At 44.5% G+C, this 21,550-nt stretch overlaps 1 protein-coding gene across 1 annotated transcript in view; it reads right to left on the bottom strand.

The window, feature by feature from the left end:
- ACAD11 (acyl-CoA dehydrogenase family member 11) overlaps positions 1 to 21,539 on the bottom strand; it is a 109,089-nt gene extending 87,550 nt beyond the window's left edge. The window contains exon 1 of the mRNA XM_049870877.1: positions 20,927 to 21,539. Coding sequence (XP_049726834.1) covers positions 20,927 to 21,105 — 179 coding nt within the window. The 5' untranslated portion in view covers positions 21,106 to 21,539. The remainder of the gene's footprint in view (positions 1 to 20,926) is intronic.
- Between the last annotated feature and the right edge of the window lie 11 nt (positions 21,540 to 21,550).

Here is a 21,550-nt window from a genome sequence, read left to right as displayed (position 1 = left end):
AAAAGAGCAGATTAGGACAGAAAAGCAAGCAGAGATGGGGGAAGAGTGATACCAAACCACATGAAGACTGCTCAGGAGCAGAAGCTCAAAAGAAACAAGGACCCTCCTCCAGAGCCAACAAAGAGAGTGTTATGGATTAAATCGTGTTCCCCAAAAATGTGTATCAACTTGGCTAGGCCATGACTCCTAGTATGGCGGGGGTTGTTCACCATTTTGTGATCTGATGTGATTTTCCAATGTGTTGTAAACCCTAATCTCTTCCTGTGGTTAATGAGGTGAGATTAGGTTATGTTAAAGAGCATTAGGGTGGGATGCAATACCCTTACTCGTTACCACCCTGATCCAATGCCAGGGGAGTTTCCCTGGGGTGTGGCCTGCATCACCCCTTATCTTAAACCAAACCAAACCCCTTACCATAGAGTCAATTCCAACTCATAGCAACCCTATAGGACAGAGTAGAACTGTCCCATAGGGTTTCCAAGGCTATAAATCTTTATGGAAGCAGACTGCTACATCTTTCTCCTGCAGAGTAGCTGGTGGGTTCAAACCACCGACCTTTTTAGTTAGCAGTCGAGTGCTTAACCACTCTGCCACCAGGGCTCCTTATTCTTCTCGCAGTCCATGGTATATTCGAATATTCTTTGTCAAAACCATAATTCAAATGGGTCAATTCTTCTTAGGTATTCCTTTTCCAATGTCCAGCTTTTGTATGCATATGAAAACCATATGAGGCAATTGAAAATACCATAGCCTGGGTCAGGCGGACCTTAGTCATTAAAGTGTACAGGCAGTCCCTGGATTACAAATGAGTTCCATTCTTAAATTTGTCTTTAAGCTGAATTTGTATGTTAAATCAGAACAGCTAGGTATGATTCGTATCTAACGTTGGCTAGTCAAATGTTTTTCATAGTATATAGTGTAACTTTCTATGCATAAAAACATAAAAGAAGCATTCCAGATACACTGAAACATCTTTAACACAATAATACAGTAATAATAATAATTATTACATGTTGCAAAGTAGCGCCCGTTTGTTATTATGAACCACTTGTATGTACTTTCTCCACAGTTGAAGATACCTACAGGACAAATGCTACCCAAAATACTCAGAAGATTCTGTTCTGTAAAATCTTTGAGACCAATTAGATACTTTGTTGTAGATTCTGAATTAAAAAATCTACATTGTATCACCAGGCCACATTTCCGCTGAGTTTTGAACCCTCCTCAGCAGAGGCAGGGAAGGCTGGGGGCATGGGTAGGATGGTGTTGGGCTCAGACAGATCATCCCTCCATCACCTCCTCACCAGACCTGTCGACACTGTGCACCAACTCTGAGGCCCCTGCCTCGGGGTGCAAGGGAGAAAGGGCCACTCAGGATATGCTAGAGTGAGCTAGAGTGGGCCCAAGGGTTGAAGAGAGTATGTTTAGGGAAGCCCAAGTTGGAAGTTCTCCACAGATTCCCAGAAACCATGTGGACATTCAGAGGTCAGGAATCTAAGATTGCCCCCCTCCCTTCCAGCCACCAAAAGAGGCCAAGAACCTTTGTGATGGCCCTGGGCTACACACATAGACTGCCTAGAGGGATGGGGTGGGGCGCAGCTGGGTAAAGGGGCACTACAGAGGTCCAGCCGCGTGCCCAGTGTTGCACACTGACCAGTTGTACTTGGAGAACACGTAGAGTGTGGCGGCCACCACCACCACCTACAGGTCCACCATGAGGTGTTTGGGGCACGCGGATGGTGGGGCTGGCCCTTTCAGAGCTCCGAGGGAGGCAGGTGCATGTGGGCTTTCTGCTCACTGCTGCAGGCAGTGGCTGGGCATACCATGTTGCAGGGGCCCACCTGCTGCCAGTGGCCACTCAAGGACCTGATGTGGCACCTGTGCAAGAAGGACAAGCACAGTCTATTGTGGGAGCTGGGGCCGAACACCGAGTACACTTTTTCCTGATAGGCTTTATGGGATTGGTTTTTAACTATGGGTTGTACGAAAGTCAGATGTTCGTAACCCAGGGACTGCCTGTATTTCTTTATATATTACAGATACTAATCTTTTATCCATTGTACACACTGCAAATATTTTCTTTAGTCTTTTCATTTTCTTTAAGGAATTTTTTAAATAAAAATTGATCAGGAGGGAAATGGCCAACATGGAGTTATAGAAAGAAGCACCATGCCATTTCTCTGCAGCAAAGACCCAAAAAACTAAGTAAAACAGATTCAAATGTCAATTCCAGAACCCTAAGCATCATGTGAAGGGATAAAGAATTAGATCAAGCACCAAATGGAAGAAGAAACTGACAGAACAGGGAACCAGGACAGTGGAGGTATGATGTGGAGGTACCCTGCCAGCTAATAATGCAGCTCATCTCCGTACGGGAAGGTAAATTCATGGAGCTCCTAACAGGAGACAGAGCACCCAGTAATCAGAGACGCATGCTTTCCCAGCCCTCACCATTCTGCCCTGTATGCTACCTCCACCAATTACCAACAGGCCACGATCACTCAGCAAGGGAGACACCAGCTCACTGCCACCGCTGGTCCACCCTGCCCCCACAGGTCGTCTCCCTCAGCACCATTTCTTTTCTCTTTCCCTTTCACCCTTTTCCTTCTACCTCCCACCTACCCCTAAAGCTAACTCCACCCCTTCCTGATGGGCTGTGCCTTGCCACCTGGTGAGGAAGACACCAACTCGCCAACACCTTAGTTCCACTCTGCCCCCAATGGCCGGTTCCCTCAGCACCATGTATTTTTTTTTCTTCTCTCTTTTTCCCTTTCTTTCTAGAGCCCACCCAGCCCCATGCGCCACCTTGGCCCCTTCTCAACGTGCCATGCTGCACCATTTGGCTAGAGAGCCACTGGAACACAGACTCCCTGGACCTACCCTGCCCCCACCTGCCAGCTCCTGTGGCATTGCCGTTTTTTTCTTTGCTTTTGTTTCCCTTCTTTCCTTCCTCCCTCCCATCTAGCTTCACACATCACATCCCCTCCCATCCAATTGGCCCTCAGGTATACCCAGCCTCCACTGGCTGGTTCCTGCCAAGCCATTTTTTTTCTCTTTGCCTTCCTTCCTTTCCTTTCTCCCTCCCACCTAGCCCAGTTTGCCACCTCTGCCCCTTCCTGTTGGGCCATGTTGTGCCATTTGGCAAGAGAGACACTGGTTTGCCACCACCCCCAGTCTGCCCCACCTGCACCGGCCAGCTCCTTCAGTGCCATTTTTTTTCTTTCCTGCTTTTGATTCTCTTCTTCCTTTTCTTGATCTTTCCCACCTAGCTCTGCACATCATATCCCCTCTCTTCCAGCTGGCACCTGGAACTTCCCTGCACCCAGTCTCCAGCATCCACTGTACCACCAATTATTTTTATTCTTATTTTTTCTTTTTTCTCTTTTCCTTCTCCCTTGAACCTAGCCCCATACACCACCTCCCATCCCTGCAGCCAGAACCCGTCACACCTCAGTGCAAAAATTTGTACATGATCAGAGTTCCAGAAAAGGAGGAGAAAATTGAAAACACAGAGAAGATTGTTGAAGATTTGCTGGCAGAAATATAAAAGAAGAAAAGCTGCTCATCCAAGAAGCTCAACAAACCTCATATATGATAGATCTTAAAAGAAAGTCACCAAGACACATCATACACTTGCCAAAACCAAAGACAAAAAAAGAATCCTGAGAGCAGTTTGAGAATGAGGAAAAGTCACTTATAAAAGGGAAACAAAAAGACTAAGCTCTGATTACTTGGCAGAAACTATGTAAGCAGGAAGGTAGTGGGATGACATATATAAAACCTTGAAAGAAAGGAAAAAAAAGCCTGCAAAACTCTCTCTCAAATACAATGGCAAAGTTAGGACATTTCCAGATAAAGAGAAATTAAGGGAATTTGCAAAAACTAAATCAAACGTAAAAGAAATATTAAAGGCAGTCCTCTGATTAGAGAACCAACAACATCAGACAACAATCTGAGTCTAAAACACAGGAAAGCATCAGCCAGATACCAACCCAGATAAAGAACTCTCAATAATAAAACAAAGATAAAAGACTTAAAACAGAGAAACAGAGACTCCAATAGGTAAATGATGACAATGTCAAAACAATAAAAGGGAGAATAAACAGTGTAGGTATAAAACTCTCAAATGGAGAGGAAGTCAGAATGTTATCAAGTAATAAAAGACTGGTTCGAACTTAGGAAGACAAGTGTAAATTTCAAGGCAATCACAAAGAAAGTTAACAAACCTACTCATCAGAATAAAAAAGAAGAAAAACATAAAGATGTCAGTAAACACAGAATCTACAATAATGAAAGGAAAGAAAAGAAAATCCACAAACAAAAGGAACTCAGCACAGTAGAGGAACGAAGAAAATGTCACACCACAAAAAAAGCACAATATGACAGCAATGAACTTATACCTATCAATAATCACAACTAAATATAAACGGTTTAAACATGCCTGTAAAGAGACAGACAGTGGCAGAATGGATAAAAAACACAACACATCAATATGCTGTCTACAAGAGATACATCTTAGACACAAAGGCATAAGTTTATTAAAATCGAAGGATGGAAAAAATGTAACAAGCAAATGGTAACCATAAAAGGGCAGGAGTGACAATACTAATCTCAGCTAAAATAGACTTTAAGGCAAAATCAATGATAAAAGCCAAGGAAAGACTATATAATGATTAAGCGGACAATCCATCAAGAGGACATAACCTTAATAAATACCTATGCACCTAATGGCAGGGCCCCAAAACACATAAAACAAGCTCTAACAGCACGTAGAAGAGAAACAGTTCCACAATAATAGTAGAAAGCTTCAACACACCACTCTCAGCAAAGGCCAAAACATCTAGAAAGAAGCTCAACAGAGATACAGAAAATTTAAAGGCCAAAATTGAACACCTGGACCTCATAGACATACATAGAATACTCCACCCAAAAGCAGCAAAAGTATATATTCTTTTCCAATGCACATAGAACATTCTTCAGAATAGACTATATTTTAGGCCACAAAGCAACCCTCAATAAAATCCAAAACATCAAAATAATACATTCTCTCTGCTCACAATGCCATAAAAGTAGAAATCAATAAAAAGAAAAGCAAGGATAAAAAAATCAAGTACATGGAAACTGAATAACACCTTGCTTAAAAACAACTCTGTAATAGAAGAAATCAAAGATTCTCCTAGAATCAAGTGAGAATGAAAACACATCATACCAAAACCTTGGAGACACAGCAAAGGCAGTGCTCAGAGGTCAATTTATAGCAATAAATGTACACATCAAAAAAGAAGAACGGGCCAAAATTAAAATGTTAGCCCTACAACTCAAACGAATAGAAAGAGAACAGCAAAAGAAGTACACAACCACCAGAAGAAAGGAAATAATAAAAATTAGGGTAGAAATAAATGAAATAGAGAACAGAAAAACAATAGAAAGAATCAACAAGATGAAAAGTTGGTTTCTGAAAAGAGCAGCAAAATGCACAAACCATTGACCAAACTAACAAAAGAAAAACAGGAGAGGAAGCAAATAACCAAAATAAGAAATTAGATGGGGGACATTACAACAAACTCAGCTGAAATAAAAAGGATCCTATGAAAAATTGTACTCCAGCAAATCTGAGAAGCTAGAGGAAATGGACAAATTTCTAGAAACATAATACCTACCTAAACTAACACAAACTGAGATAGAAAATCTGAACAGACCCATAACAAGAGAAGAGGCTGAAGACATTAAAAACAAAAAACAAAACAAAAAATCCCAACCAAAAAAAAAAAACAAAAACCTCTGGTACAGATGGCTTCACTGGAGAATTGTCAAACATTCAGAGAAAAGCTCACACCAATACTACTCAAACTATGTCACAGCATAGAAAAGGAATACTCCTGAATTCATTCTATGAAGCCTGCATAATCCTTACACCAAAGCCAGGCAAAAACAACACAAAGAAAAAAAATGACAAACCTATATCTCTCATGAATATAGATGCAAAATTCTCAACAAAATTCTAGCTAATAGAATTCAGCATCATATCAAAATAAATACTACACCATGAGGAAGTGGGATTCATACAAGGTATGCGAGAATGGTTCAACATTAGAAAATCAGTCAGTGTAATACACCACATGAATAAAACAAAAGAATCACATGATCGGCTCAATCAACACAGAAAAGGCATTTGATAGTCCAACACCCATTCCTGATAAAAACTCTCAGCAAAATAGGGATAGAAGAGAAATTCCTCAACATAATAAAGGGCATTTACACGAAACCAACAGCTAACATTATCCTCAACAGAGACAGGCTGAAAGCATTGCCCCTAATAACAGGAAGAAAACAAGGATGCCCTTTATCACCATTTCTGTTTAACACTGCGCTAGAAGTCCTAGCTAGAGCAATAAGGCAAGAAAAAGAAATAAAAGGCATCTAAGTTGGAAAGGAAGACGTAAAACTATCCCTATTTGCAGATGATATGATACTATACACAGAGAACCCCAAAGGTTCCACAAGAAAAGTACTGGAACTAATAGAAAGACTCAGCCAAATAGCAGGCTACAAGATCAATGTACAAAAATCAGTTGGATTCCTATACAACAACAAAGAGAACTTCAAAAACGAAATCAAGAACACAACACCATTTATAATCCACCCCCCCAAAAAATTAAATACTTAGGAATAAATCTGACCAGGGATGTAAAAGAAATATACAAAGAAAACTACAAACCACTACTGCAAGAAATCAAAAGAGACCTACATAAATGGAAAAACATACTATGCTCATGGATAGGAAGACTCAGCATTGTGAAAATGTCAATTCTACACAAAGCAATCTACAGATATAATACAATCCCAATGCAAATATCAACAGTATTCTTTTATGAGATGGAAAAGCTAATCACTAACTTTTATATGGAAAGGAAAGAGGCCCTAGATAAGTAAAGTGTTTTTGAAAAAAAGAACAAAGCAGGAGGCTTCACACCACCTGATCTTAGAAACTACTCTACAGCCACAGTGTGGCAAAGTGGTTAAGAGCTCAGCTGCTAACCAAAAGGTCAGCAGTTCAAATCCACCAGCTGCTCCTTGGAAACCCTATGTGGTAGTTCTACTCTGTCTTATAGGGTAGCTATAAGTCGGAATCAACTCGATGGCAACAGGTTTTTTTGTTTGTTTGTTTATATAGCCACAATAGTCAAAACAGCCAGCTACTGGTACAACGACATGCACATAAACCAATGGAACAGAATTGAGAACCCAGGCATAAATCCATCCACCTATGGTCAGCTGATCTTTCGCAAAGGCCCAGAGTCCGTTAAATGGGAAAAAAGACAATCTCTTTGACAAATGGTGCTGGCATAACTGCATGTCCATCTGTAAAAACGAAACAGGACCCATACCTCACACCATAAACAAAAACTTATTCAAAATGCATAAAAGACCTAAATATAAAACCTAAAACTATTAAGATTGTCTTAGTCGTCTAGTGCTGCCATAACAGAAATACCACAAGTGGATGGCTTTAAAAAAGAGAAATTTATTTTCTCACAGTCTAGTAGGTTACAAGTTTTATTCAAATTCAGGGCGTCAGCTCCAGGGGAAGGCTTTCTCTCTCTGTCGGCTCTGGAGGAAAGTCTTTGTCCTCAATCTTCCCCTGGTGGAGGAACTTCTCAGGCGCAGGGACCCCATGTCCAAAGGACGTGCTCTGTTCCTGGTGCTGCTTTCTTGGCGGTACGAGGTTCCCAACTCTCTGCTTGCTTCCCTTTCCTTTTATCTCCTGAGAGATAAAAGGTGGTGCGGGTCACAACCCAGGGAAACTCCCTTTAGCTTGGGTCAGGGAGGTGTCCTGAGTGAGGGTGGTGTTACAATCCCACCCTAATCCTCTCAACATAAAATGACAATCACAAAATGGAGGATAACCATACAATACTGGGAATCATGGCTTAACCAAGTTGATATACACATTTTTTGGGGGACACAGTTCAATCCATGACAAATGTCATGGAAGAAAAAGTAGGGACAACGCTAGGGGCCCTAATATAAGGCATAAATAGGATACAAATCATAATTAACAATGCACAAGCACAAGATAAACTAGATAACTGAGAGCCCCTAAAAATCAAACACTTCAAACAACTTCACCAACACAGTGAAAAAAAAGAACCTACAGACCGGGAAAAAATTTTGGCTATGACATACTCAACAAGGGTCTAATCTCTAAAATCTACAAGATACTGCAACACCTTTACAACAAAAAGACAAGTAATCTAATTTAAAAAATGTGCAAAGCATATAAACAGACATTTCACCAAAGAAGACATTCAGTCGGCTAACAGACACATGAGGAAATGCTCACGATCATTACCCATTAAAGAAATGCAAATCAAAACTACACTGAGATACCATCTCACCCCAACATTACTGGCAAAAATCAAAAGAAGAGAAAACAACTGTTGGAGAGGTTATGGGAAGATTGGAACTCTTATAGACTGCTGGTGGGAATGTAAAACGGTACAACCATTTTGGAAGACAATATGGTACTTCCTTAAAAAGCTAGAAATAGAAATACCACACAATCTAGCAATCCCACTCCTAGGAATATACCCTAGAGAAACAACAGCCATCACCCGAATAGACATGCACACCCATGTTCATTGCAGCATTATTCACAATAGTAAAAAGATAGAAACAACCTAAGTACCCGTCAACAGATGAATAGATAAATTATGGTACATTCACACAAAGGAATACTATGCAACGATAAAGGACAATGAAGAATCCTTGAAATGTCTCACAACGTGGATCAACCTGGGCGGCATTACGCTGAATAAAATAAGTCAATCACAAAGGACGAATACTGTATGAGACCACTACTATAAAAACTCAAGAAAAGGTTTACACACAGAAAGAAACAATCTTTGATAGTTATAAGGGAGGGGAGGGTTGGGAAGAGGAAATCATTAATTAGATAGTGAACCTGGCCCCACAAACCTCCCAGCATGCCTGGGGTAGGGAGCCCCCAACCCAGGGCACCTGTGCGGCACCATCTTGCTACCTAATCACATAAAAGCCCTGCCTCCCCACCATATGTGGAATCCTATCTGAGGAACTTTATCCTGGCTCCTCGTTCTGTGGTTACAAATAAAGTTACTTTCTTTTTCTCAAGGCCAATGTCCAGGATATTGGTAGGTCTCGGCGCACCAGACAAGGCCTCACCTTCCTGGGTTCGATAAAAATTTTGGCAACCCAGATGGGACATTAGAGGGTCATGGAGACACTCAATCCAGATCCTGGCTCCCCCTCGACCGTGAGTGGGACCTCCATCAACTCTCAGCATGCACCAAGCCTCTTGTTTGGGAGGACTGGGTGAGTCTCATAACCATGGCCAAGGTGGCGACTGGCCCGAGGCCCTTTTACTTTGAAAATTAGAAACTAGCTCAGGTTTGGACATCCACTAGGCAAGTGTCCTTGAGATTTCTCTTCTTGTTTGGGGATTTGAAGCAGGAGGCTATCTGGAGGATTGAAGGTGGGACTAAGACATCCCCGTTAAGGGTGACTGAGATCCCACTAAGACATCCTCATTGCCTGTCCTGCTGCCACTCCCCCTAGCTGATGGCAGAGAACAGGCACCCTAGTTTCTGGTTGACCGCAGTACTGGTTCTGCTTCTAGTTCCAGTTCTGGTTCTCAGTGACAGTGCGTGTGTGAGATATGGGAAACAAACTTAGTGTTCCAAAGTGTTCCCCTTTAAGCTATATACTTAAAAACTGGTCCCTTTTTAGTTATGAGCCTATGAAGAAGAAGAAACTAATTTTCTTCTGTAACACTGCCTGGCCACAATACCAGTTGGGGGTCCTACAAAAACTGGCCTGAGAATGGATGGCTGAGCTATTATACCATCTTACAGTTAGATCTGTTTTGCAAAAGAGAAGAAAAGTAGGATGAAATCCCCTACATACAGACCTTTATGTCTCTCTGGCAAAATAAAAACCTACAAAAACAGTGTAAGCTGATGGTGCAGACTACAGAAGAAGAGGGAGGCAGAGACAGGAAACCCCTGGTCCTTCAGGAGTCAGACAGTGAGTCAGCCCTTTGTCTCTACCTGTGCCCCCTCCTCCTTATTCACCTGGAGGTGCAGGACTGGCTTCCGGCCCTGTGCCGGCCCCTACAGCCCTTGTGGCCTCAACACCAGCGGCCCCAGCTGCCTCACCAGTGGCAGCTGGTATCCTTTGGCAGGACCCTTCACCACCCCTCCAGTGAACTGCCCACCAGTTCCTCATGAGTCGGAAGCTCCTGGTCCTGCCTGGGGAATCATCTCCCCAGGGGTGCAATTTGGCCAGGGATTTACCCAAACCTCCTCAGGGCAATTTTCACTGAGACAAATGCCTCCTGGACTGGATCACAATGGCCAGACTAGAGGATTTGTCTGGGTCCATACACTGTCCTCTACCTCTGACTGTATGATTGGAAGAGCAGTCTCCCAGTGTACATAAAAAAACAAACCAAACCCATTGCCGTCAAGTCGACTCCAACTCATAGAGACCCTACAGGACAGAGTAGAACTGCCTCATAGGGTTTCCAAGGAGTGCCTGGCAGATTCAAACTGCCAACCTTTTGGTTTGCAGCCGCAGCTCTTAACCACTACACCACCAGGGTTTCCCCAGTGTACACAGATGACCTAAAATACACTGAAGCTCTGTTTGTGTCCATTTTTCCTACACATCACCCTAACTGGGCTGATCACCAGTCACTCCTAAATATTCTTTTAACTCAGAAGAGCGGAGGATGGTCTTAGGAGAGGCATGCTGAGAGGCTGACATGCTACACAATCTCAACCCTCAGAACAATTTTAGGCTCCCAGCTGCCCAAGCTATATCTGCCCTTGATCCAAACTGGGACCTGAGTGATCGGCTAGGGGTAGGGCAGGTAGAACTTTACCAAAACTGTCTAATAGTAGGTTTGCAACAAGGGGCCCCCAAACAAAAGAGCCTTAGAAAATTTCAGGATGTGCAGGAAGGCCCCAAAGAAAATCCCTCCAGTTTCTTAGAACGGGTATATGAGGCCTACTGACAGTTTACTAATATAAAGCCTGAGGACCCAGAGAACGCTAGGTTAATAAATATGACTTTCATCAGCCAGAGTGCCCCACGTGTCAGGTAAAAACTTCATGTTAGAAGGTTTTTTGGGAATGAATACTTCAGAATTCATTGAGATTGCCTTTAAGGTCTTCAATAATTGAGACCAGGTACAGGAGAAGAACGAAAATCAGAAAATGAAATAAGCTGCATTCCTGGCAGTGGCTCTCAGAGGCAATTCACCACTCAGACAAGCCTTGTAAATCTCCACAGGCCCCAGAAGGGAGAGTGGCCAAACCAAGCCCCCCCCCAAAACTAGGCCCCGACAGTGTACCTACGGTAAACAAGAAGGCCACTGGAAATGGGAGTGCCCCTCAAGGTTGGCCCAACCTGAGCAGGAACCTAAGAGAAAACCTGTAACACAGCTCCTGCTGTCAGAGGAAGACTCTAGACTGACAGGATCCAGGGGCTCCTCTACAGTCCACTCAACCAATCCTCATCTCTCTCAAGGAGTCACAGGTTACATACAATGACTGTGGGCAGACAATTTACTGAATTTCTGGTGGACATCGGCACAACCTACTTGGTTTTAAACACTCTAAAATGCCCACTTTCTAAAAGAAACATGACCATTACTGGGGTATTTGGAAAATCTGCCAGTAAATCATTTCTTTAACCTATGAGCTGTCAAGGTGGAGGTGAAGAATTGACTCACAGCTTCTTATATGTGCCTGAATGTCCCATTCCCCTTTTGGGGAGAGCTGTATTAGCCAAGCTAAAATCTCCAGTCACCTTTACAGCACATCATCTCCAAGCAGGAATGGAACCAGATAAGGTCTGTGCTCTACAGGTGGCCATTTTGGAGCTGACTGACCCTGCAGAGTCTCTACTCCTACTCTAGCACCTCCAGGAACAAGTCAGTCCCCAGGTTTGGGCCTCCAGAATCCCTGGTAAGGCAAAGACAGCGACCCCAGTCCAGGTAAAGCTTAAACCAAGCCACGCTATCCCATATCTTAAGCATACCCTTTGAAGCAAGAGGCTAAACTAGGCTTGCAGCCTCTGATCAGAACCTTCTTGGCACATGGGCTTATTCATTCCTGCAAATCTGCTTGCGACACCCCTATTCTGCCAGTAGTAAAGCCAGACACTAAGGAGTACAGATTTGTGCAGGACCCACCGGCAGTGAATCAGATAACAGAGGACATTCACCCAGTGGTATCCAATCCATACACTCTACTGATAGTCCTCCCAAGGGACTGCACATGGTTTATGGTTTTAGACTTAAAGGATGCCTTTCATTGTGTCCCCCTGGAGGAAAAGTCCCAAGAGATATTGGCCTTTGAGTGGGAGGATCCTACTGCAGGAACTAAGACTCAATACTTCTAGACTGTTTTATCTCCAGGTTCAAGAACAGCCCCACTCTTAACACAACAGAGAATCCCTGAAGAAACAGGAGAGCAGTGGGATGCAGACCCCAAATTCTCATAAAAAGACCAGACTTAATGGTCTGACCGAGACTAGAAGAACCCCAGAGGTCAAGGCCTCCAGGCTGTCTGTTAGCTCAAGACAGGAACCATTCCCAAAGCCAACTCTTCAGACAGGGATTGGACTGGACTATAAAATAGAAATTCATACTGGTGAGAAGTGAGCTTCTTGGTTCAAGTAGACACATGAGACTATGTGGGCATCTCCTGTCTGGAGGGGAGATGAGAAGGCAGAAGGGGATAGAAGCTGGCTGAATGGACATGGAAAGACAAGGTGGAGAGAAGAGTGCTATCTCATTAGGGGGAGAGCAACTAGGAGTATATAGCAAGGTGTATGTAAATTTTTGTATGAGTGGCTGACTTGATTTGTAAACTTTCACTTAAAGTACAATTAAAAAAAAAAAAAAAAGAATAGCCCCACTCTCTTTGGGGAGGTACTAGCCAGAGACCTCTAGGACTTGCAGTCTTCCAGTACATAGATGACATTCTGATTGCCAGTCCCACCAAGGAACTTACAAAAGTACAGTTACGATATTGAACTTTCTAGGAGACTGAGGATACAAGGTTTCATAGAAAAAGGCTCAGATCTCCACCCCTAAAGGAAAATACCTAGGGTTCAAAATATCACAAGGAAAAAGAGAGCTGTTACTTGACCAAAAAGAGGCAATTGCCTGGGTGGCCTCCCCAACCACTAGGAGACAGTTGTGAGGGTTCCTTAGAATGGCAAGTTTTTGTAAAATCTAAATCCCTAATTTTGGACTCATGGCCAAACCCTTACACCAGGCTGTTCAAATTAGCGATTCAGAACCCTTGGTATGGACACCAGAATGTCAGATAGCTGTTCAACAAATCAAAGACAAGCTGATGTCTGCCCCCACCCAAGGGTTGCCAAACCTCAAAAAACCTTTGGAGCTCTACACTCACGAGAGACAAGGAGTAGAGACAAGGAGTTGCCCTGGGGGTGCTTACTCAGATTCTAGGGCCATGGAAATGACTGGTTGCATACTTCTCCAAACAACCAGAGCCTAGAGCCCAAGGCTGGCCCACTTGCCTTCCGGCAGTTGCAGCTACTTGTGAACTCCCGACAGAGGCCGAGAAGTTCATTCTTGGCCAACCTACCACGGTCCTAACCCCCCCACCGTGTGATTCCTTTGTTTGAACAGATAGGTGGTCTGTGGTTAAAGGCGGGGGAAACTCAGCAAGTACCAGGCTATCCTACTCCACAATCCTGCTGTGATGCTGAAGACTGCCTCCACCTGCAACCCTACTACCCTCATCAGAGGATGAGAACCTTGAATATGACTGCGTCCAGGTAATTGAAGAGGTGTATTCCAGCAGACCTGACTTGTCTGACCAGCCTCTCACTAAACCCTGATTTAAAGCTGTTCACTGATGGAAGCAGCTTTGTGGAACAAGGAGTCTGAAAAGCTGGCTATGCCATAGTCACCCTTCGTAAGACCAATGAAGCCAAGGCACTGCCCCCTGGAACCTCTGCTCAAAAGCCAGAACTTATTGCCTTGGCCCAGGCCCTCCAAATGAGCTCCAGCCAAGGAGCCAATATACATACAGATTCTAGTTATGCCTTTTCAGGACTTCATGCCCATGGAGCCGTTGGGAAAGAAAGAGGACTCCTAACTTCAGGTAAAAAGGAAATAAAACATATGGAGGAAATCTTAGCCCTTCTAGAAGCAGTCACCCTACCAAAAGAAGTGGCAGTCATGCACTGCCCCAGGCACCAGAAGGGAGAGTCTCACACAATTAAAGGAAGCCACCGTGCAGATCAGGTGGCCAAACAAGCCACCAAGGCAAAAGCCCCCACCACCTGTCTTGCTCTGATTCCTGATCTCCAACTGACAACAAACCAACAGTACACTGAGTGTGATACAAACAGGGCTGATGAATGGGGTTTCCTGGTAAATGACCCATGGTTCTCGAAAGATGGGTGGCTTTATAATTCTTACAGGCAGGTGTTAAGTGCTGGGACACCTGATGCACCCAGTGATAAAAGCAGCTCAGAAGAGTACACACTTTGGCCGAGGTGTTATGTTCCAATGGATGACAAAATGATTAAAGGGGCTAATATGCAAGGAAGTATTCAGATAGTGCAACAATGTGCCACCTGTGCAAAAAAAAAATCCAAACACAGGTCTGCCACCTTCTGCACCTGGGGTACATGCCCATGGAACTGGACCTAGAGAAGACTGGCAAGTAGGCTTCACTGTTATGCCAATAGTTACAAGGGGGTTGAAATATCTCTTAGTGTTTGTAGACACTTCTACTGGATGGGTAGAAACTTTCCCTTGCTGGATGGAAAAGGCATCAGAGGTAAGCAAGGCTCTTCGTAATGAACTTATTCTTAGATTTGGTTTACCTTATTCAATTCAGAGTGATAATGGAGGAACATTTATATCCAAAGTTACTCAAGAGGTTTCAGGACATTTAGGAATTAAGTGGAGGCTACATGTCTCCTGGAAACCCCAGTCAAATGGAAAGACAGAAAAGATGAACCACACTTTGAAAAAGACATTGGCCAAGCTCTGTCAAGAAACCAACTTGCCCTGGATCAAACTACTGCCAACTGTCCTGTTGAGAGTCCAGGTGACCCCTAGAAGCAGGCCCCAATTGAGCCTTATAAAATATGTGGGAGACCTTCCCTTAAGGTGGCCTGGGGGCTAAATGCTTCAGACGACCCTAAGGTAATCCAAGAACTTAGTGTTTGCAGATATCTTAGGTCACTATATGAAAACTTAAAGGCTATTACCAGTACACTTCCAGTCGTCTGTTCACTCCCACAGATATCCCTCTTCATCCTTTTGCACCAGAAGACCAGGTCCTTGTAAAAATGTGGGACAATCACCACACCACCAGCCAGCTCCAGCCCAAGTGAACTGGTCCCTACGAGGTTCTATTAGCCACTCATTCCTCAGTGAAGATAGCCGGAATAAAGCCTTGGATTCACCACACCAGAGTGAAGTGAGCACCCCTCAATCCAGACGAGCCTTTGAAGACCAGCAACGGGTTGGCAGAGTGAGATCCATTCATGGGACTGCAAAGGCAGCCAACCTCCTGAGCCAGAGTGGGAGTGTGAGCCGCTAGAGGACTTGAAACTACTCTTCAAAAGGATAGATAAGTAACGCTTTTCTTCCATGTCTCTATCTTTGCAGACTGTAGAAGTCCTAGGTGTCCTTGTCACATGTGCTCTGTTGATCCTCTTTTTCTGTATCTTCTCTTGTATTCTCCTTGCTGTGGGCACCAACTATTTGCCATGGTGCTAAAATTAACCAGTAAGGACCCTGTTGTGACGTTGTTGCTTTTGGTCTACCTACTTCAACCTATCACTTGTACCCATGTTAAGTGGGAAGACAACCAATTCATCCACCTTTCCAATTCCGTTTCCTGGGGAGGTAATCTAATTGCTGGATCTGTCATCCATTCCTAACCTCCTCTGCTGATATGAAAACTCCCTGAGGAAACCCTATCCCCAACTTTTACTGTATCTAAGGCTGGAACCAAAAAGAGGAAACAGTACCTCTGACCCCTTAGAGGAGTACTCTCCATTAAAAAAGACTCATGAAGAACTGTGCCATGTTTCAAAGTACTTGGCTTGGCATGATGCCCTACAGTGGTCCCTGAAACTGCCTCTTTTAACAGGACCAAGTTTGCAGGTTTTGCATATTACCTGGTGCCATGGATTGAATTGTGTCCTCCCCCAAAATATGTGTGTCAATTTGGCTAGGCCATGATTCCCAGTAAGTAATTGTCTACCATTTTGTCATCTGATATGATTTTCCTACGTGTTGTAAATCCTATGAGTTAACGAGGCAGGATTAGTGACAGTTATGTTAATGAGGCAGGACTCAATCTACAAATTAGATTGTGTCTTAAACCAATCTCTTTTGAGATATAAAGAGAGAAGCAAGCAGAGAGGCATAGGGACCTCATACCACCAAGAAAGCAGTGCCAGGAGTACAGCGCATCCTTTGGACCCAGGGCTCCTGCAGGAAGAAGCTCCTAGACAAAGAGAAGACTGATGACAAGGACCTTCTCCCAGAGCTGACAGAGAGAGAAAGTCTTTCCCTGGAGCTGGTGCCCTGAATTTGGACTTCTAGCCAACTAGACTGTGAAAGAATAAATTTGTCTTTGTTAAAGCCATCCATCCACTTGTAGCATTTTTGTTATAGCAGCACTAGACAACTAAGATACCTTGGAAACCTCAGTACTTGGAGACACCTTTCCTCAATGGCTGATCTTGGTGTCTACCCAGGTTGTGATAGAAACCACCATGTTTCCACCTTTAGGCTGACCAACTTCTCAACATGGTTCAATACTACCTGTCTCTGTACCCTCCTGGCAGAGGGTGGTTCTGTTTATGCACCCTGAGGACTCCATTTCCTGCATGGTAATTTTATCTCTCCTAGCACTCAGTATCGCAGGAGCCTAGCTTACCATGCCTAAATCCAAAAGAATTGATTGGCACTTGTATGATAGGAGTTCCCTCTTTCCCCATGACCCTTGAGGCCTCCAAAAACCTCATCACCCTTATAACACAGGTGGCGAAGAGATGCCAATGATACCGAAGAAGGCTCAGATTTAAAGGGGAACAAGATATAACCCCATCACAGAGATAGAAATAGGATGGTCAGTTTTAAGAATCCTAACCATTATCCCGCAATTAGCTGCTTTACAGGATGCCGTGCTTAACCTCTCCAGCACCACCCACCTTCTATCATGAGCCACTATGAGAGCCATAAAAGCTCAACAATAGTCATTAAACTCCCTGGTTGGAATAGGACTAGACCACCACTTGGTTCTAGACAATATTCCAGCTAAGGAAGGGGAAGTTTGTGCAATAGCTGGCACCTCCTGCTGTGTATAGGTCAATATCTTTCATGAGGTTGAGCTAAATCTACAGGTAACTGACCAAGTGGCCAACTCAGTTTCAGCTGGCTTTGGTCCCTGGTGACTCCTCTAATTTTCATTTACCTGTTATATCTGATCCTGCCCTGTCTGTTAAAGTGTTTAACCCAATTCATTTTAAAAAGGCTTCAGTACACAGGGATCTTTTCCGTCCTGCTCCACCAGATCCTAAACAACAACAAACAAAAGATGCTATGCAATTCTGCAGCCTCAGTCCCTAACTTTACCCCACATCAGCAGGAAGTAGCCAGGGGAGTCATCAACCTTCATTCCTTAAGATTAAGGAATTGCTGCAACTCAAGGAGGGATTGTAGCCTGGCCCCAGGAACCAACCAGTGTAGCTGCGCAGGAAACTGTCTACCCCTCCCTGCCGCCTGCACAGACACCATCTTGCTACCTAATCACATAAAAGCCCTGCCTCCCCACCATTTGGGGAGTTGGTTCTGAGGGACTTCCTCCTGGCTCCTTGCTCTGTGCATTGCAAATAAAGTTGCCTTCTTTTTCTCAAAGGCTGGTGTCCAGATTACTGGCAGGTCTGAGCATGCCAGACAAGGACCCACTTTCCTGGGTTCAATAACTATAGTAGATAAGTGTTAACTTTGGTGAAGGGGAAGACAGTGTACAATATAGGGGAAGTCAGCACAACTTGACCAAGGTAAAGTCATAGAAGCTTCATAGACACATGCAAACACCCTGAGGGACTGTGTTACTGGGGCAGAGGGCTGGGGACCATGGTCTCAGGGGTCATCTAGGTCAACTGGCATAAAAAATTTCATAAAGAAAATGTTCCACGACCAACTCTGGTGAGTAGTAGCACCTGCAGTCTTAAAAGTTTGCGAGCAGCCATGTAAGATACATCTACTGGTTTCATCCCATCTGAAGCAAAGGAGAATGAAGAAAACTTAAGATACTAGGGAAATAATACTCCAGAGGACTAATGGACCACAGGTATCACAGCCTCCAACAGCCCGAGCCAGAAGAACTAGACAGTGCCTGGCTACCACCACCAACCGCTGTGACAGGGATCACAATAGAGGATCTCAGACAGAGCAGGAGAAAAATGAAGAACAAACTTCAAATTCACACAAAAAAAGACCAGACTCACTGCTCTGACAGAGTCTGGAAGAACCCTGGAGACTATGGCTTCTGAACACCCTTCTAACTCAAAACTAAATTCACTCCCGAAGTTCACCTTTCAGCCAAAGGTTAGACAGGTCTATAAAACAATAACACACATGAGGAATGTGCTTCTTAGTTCAATCATGTATATGAGACCAAAAGGGCAATACCTGCCCAAAAGAAATGACAAGGCGGCAGGAAAGGACAGGAAAAATGGACAGATGAAAATGGGGAATTGGGGCATGGAAGGGAAGAGTGCTGACACATGGGGGATTGCAACCAATGTCACAAAATAATCTGTGTAGAAACAGTTGGATGAGAAACTAATTTGCCCTGTGAAGTTTCACCTAAAGCACAATCATTGCCTTTATGTTTATTTGATTGTCTTTTTAAAGAACTTTCCTACTCCAAAGTCATAGTCTCCTGTATGTCTTCCAAATGTTTATAATTTTACCTTTAACATTCAAGTCTTTAATCCACGTGCAGATGTGTGAGGAAAAGATCTAATTTCAATTTTTTCACAGATAACAACTATCTCAGTATTATTTCCTTTCCTCCCACTGATTCTCAATGCCAGCAATGTCATATATCAAACTTCTACACCTACGTGGGTCTTTTTCTGGACTCTCTATTTCATTTCATTGGTTTGTTTGTCTGCCTTTACACTAATATCTTGGTGCCTTAATTCAAACCCCTACAGTGTTTAAGCCCTTTCACCTTCATTACTTCATTACTGACTAGAAGGAGGTGTCACAGATTAAGAAACTGAGTTCTCCTCCTGAGGGAACAGGAGATCAGTGGGATGCAGACCCCAAATTCTCATAAAAAGACCATACTTAACGGTCTGACTGAGACTAGAGGAATCCTGGCGGCCATGCTCCCCAGACCTTCTGTTGCCACAGGACGGGAACCATCCCCGAAGACAACTCATCAGACATGAAAGGGACTGGTCAGCAGGTGGGAGAGAGATGCTGATGAAGAGTGAGCTAATTATATCAGGTGGACACTTGAGAGTGTGTTGGCAACTCTTGTCTGGAGGGGGGATGGGAGGATAGAGAGGGAAGCTGGCAAATTTGTCACGAAAGGAGAGACTGAAAGGGCTGACTCAATAGGGGGAGAGCAAGTGGGTGTACGGAGTAAGATGTATGTAAACTTATATGTGACAGACTGATTGGATTTGTAAACGTTCACTTGAAGCTTAATAAAAGTTAATAAAAAAAAAAAAAAGAAAGAAACAGTTCTCAAAAGAGCTCATGTAACATATTTCAACTCCCAGTTATAACTGATAGATCTTTTCTGTCTCAGAAGCAGGGCTTCCAACTGTGTTATCAGGCTCAACCCCTACTGAGAATTCCCATTTCTAGTAAGTTTCCTGCTGAAAATTTGCATTTCCACCCCAGATATACTGAATCAGGATCTACAGTTCAACAAGATCCTCAGGTAATTCTTACCTATGACTTCCTGGGCACCTGTTAGGAATGCAGATTCTCAGGAGGGTTGGAACCAGATGAACCACATTCGAAGCCCTGCTCAGAAGCCAGGACTCTTTCTATAGCATTTGTGTTTACCAAAATGCTATTTCTAGAACGAAGTTTTTTTTTTTTTTTTTCATTTTCTATTATAAAATATAAGAATAGAACCAGATTCAGATGTGGAGCAGTAGTCTCGGGTTCCATTCCCTCATTTAAGACAAAGACAAAAACAAAAACCTGGGCCCAAAGTGGTGGTGTGACCTGCTGAGTGAAAGTGCTAGGATTAGAATTCGAATCCCCCAGCTGGCGCTATTAACAGCCTCCAGGAACACCACCACTTTTAACGTAATTACACCAGCTCCTCAGAAAAAAGATCTAACGGTTGTAGCACAAACGTTGAGAGAAAGCGTCTTTATTTCACAGCCTCAATTGCCTCAGTGAACCCTTGAGGCGCCTAATTGCATCCTTTATTAATGATTCCTTCGCATACAGGAATCTTGAATGCTAACAGGCTTTCATTATTGCCTTCGAATTGGGAATAAGACCAACCAAACCCACTGCTGTCGAGTGGATCCCGACTCACAGCGACCCTACAGGACAGAGTAGAACTGCCGCATAGTTTCCAAAGAGCGCCTGGTGGATTCGAACTACTGACCTCTTGGTTAGCATCCACAGTACTTAACCACTAGGCCACCAGGGTTTGAATACCCCAGAATAAATGCGGGGGGACCGGCCAAGGCAGCTCCCGCCTGCAGAGTGCATCGCTGCAGAAGAAATCGAGATGCAGGGATTTAGGAACCCATCTAGAGCCAAAGGAAGAAAGGCTCAATGCACAGATTTGTATCTGCTGGAGGCGACGGCCGGAGTCGATACCTGTACTGGGAAACTGCCAGCGCGGTCCCCGGCTCGGCCGCAAAGCCGGGCAGGTGCTGGCTCAGGTAGTCCTCCAGCGACCTGCGATCGAACTGGTGCTGGGGCAGCACTGCGGCCGTCTCGGGCTCCCGGGCGCCACAGGCCTCCATGGCCGCCACCGCCGAAGGCCACACAGGCATGGCACCCGGCGGTCTGGAGCGCTCAGAACCCTCCGGCGGCCGGAGGAGCGCCGCTGTCCAGCCCTGGGCGGGGCGGGGCCTGGTAGAGGTCGGAGCAGCGGCCGCAGCCGGCCGGGGCGGCCCAGGGGCTCCAGCCAATCACAGACGCCCCGAGCGCCGTTGCTACGCAACGCCCGCCAGCCGGCGCCCGGATTGCGGCTGGGTAGGGATGGAGGCCTCACTTTTAAAGAAAGCAAAGGCCCAGTCGTCGCTACAGGCGAACGAGAACAAAGAGGCCTCCTCCACACCTAAATTTAATGCACCGGCAGGCGGAAGACTTGTAGGGTCCGGTTCAGAAAAGAGCCCGTCAGGGCTTGAAGCCCAAGAATAAAAGCTCCTGGTGTTTCTCCTCGCCGCACAGAGTCCATCCTGCAGGCTACCGGCCCAGACACTTAGGAACCCGGGC

The sequence above is a fragment of the Elephas maximus genome, chromosome 27 (assembly GCF_024166365.1).
Source record: "Elephas maximus indicus isolate mEleMax1 chromosome 27, mEleMax1 primary haplotype, whole genome shotgun sequence".
NCBI lineage: Eukaryota > Metazoa > Chordata > Mammalia > Proboscidea > Elephantidae > Elephas > Elephas maximus.
The sequence above is the reverse complement of the archived record's forward strand: the minus strand, read 5'-3'. Positions and strand labels throughout refer to the sequence as shown.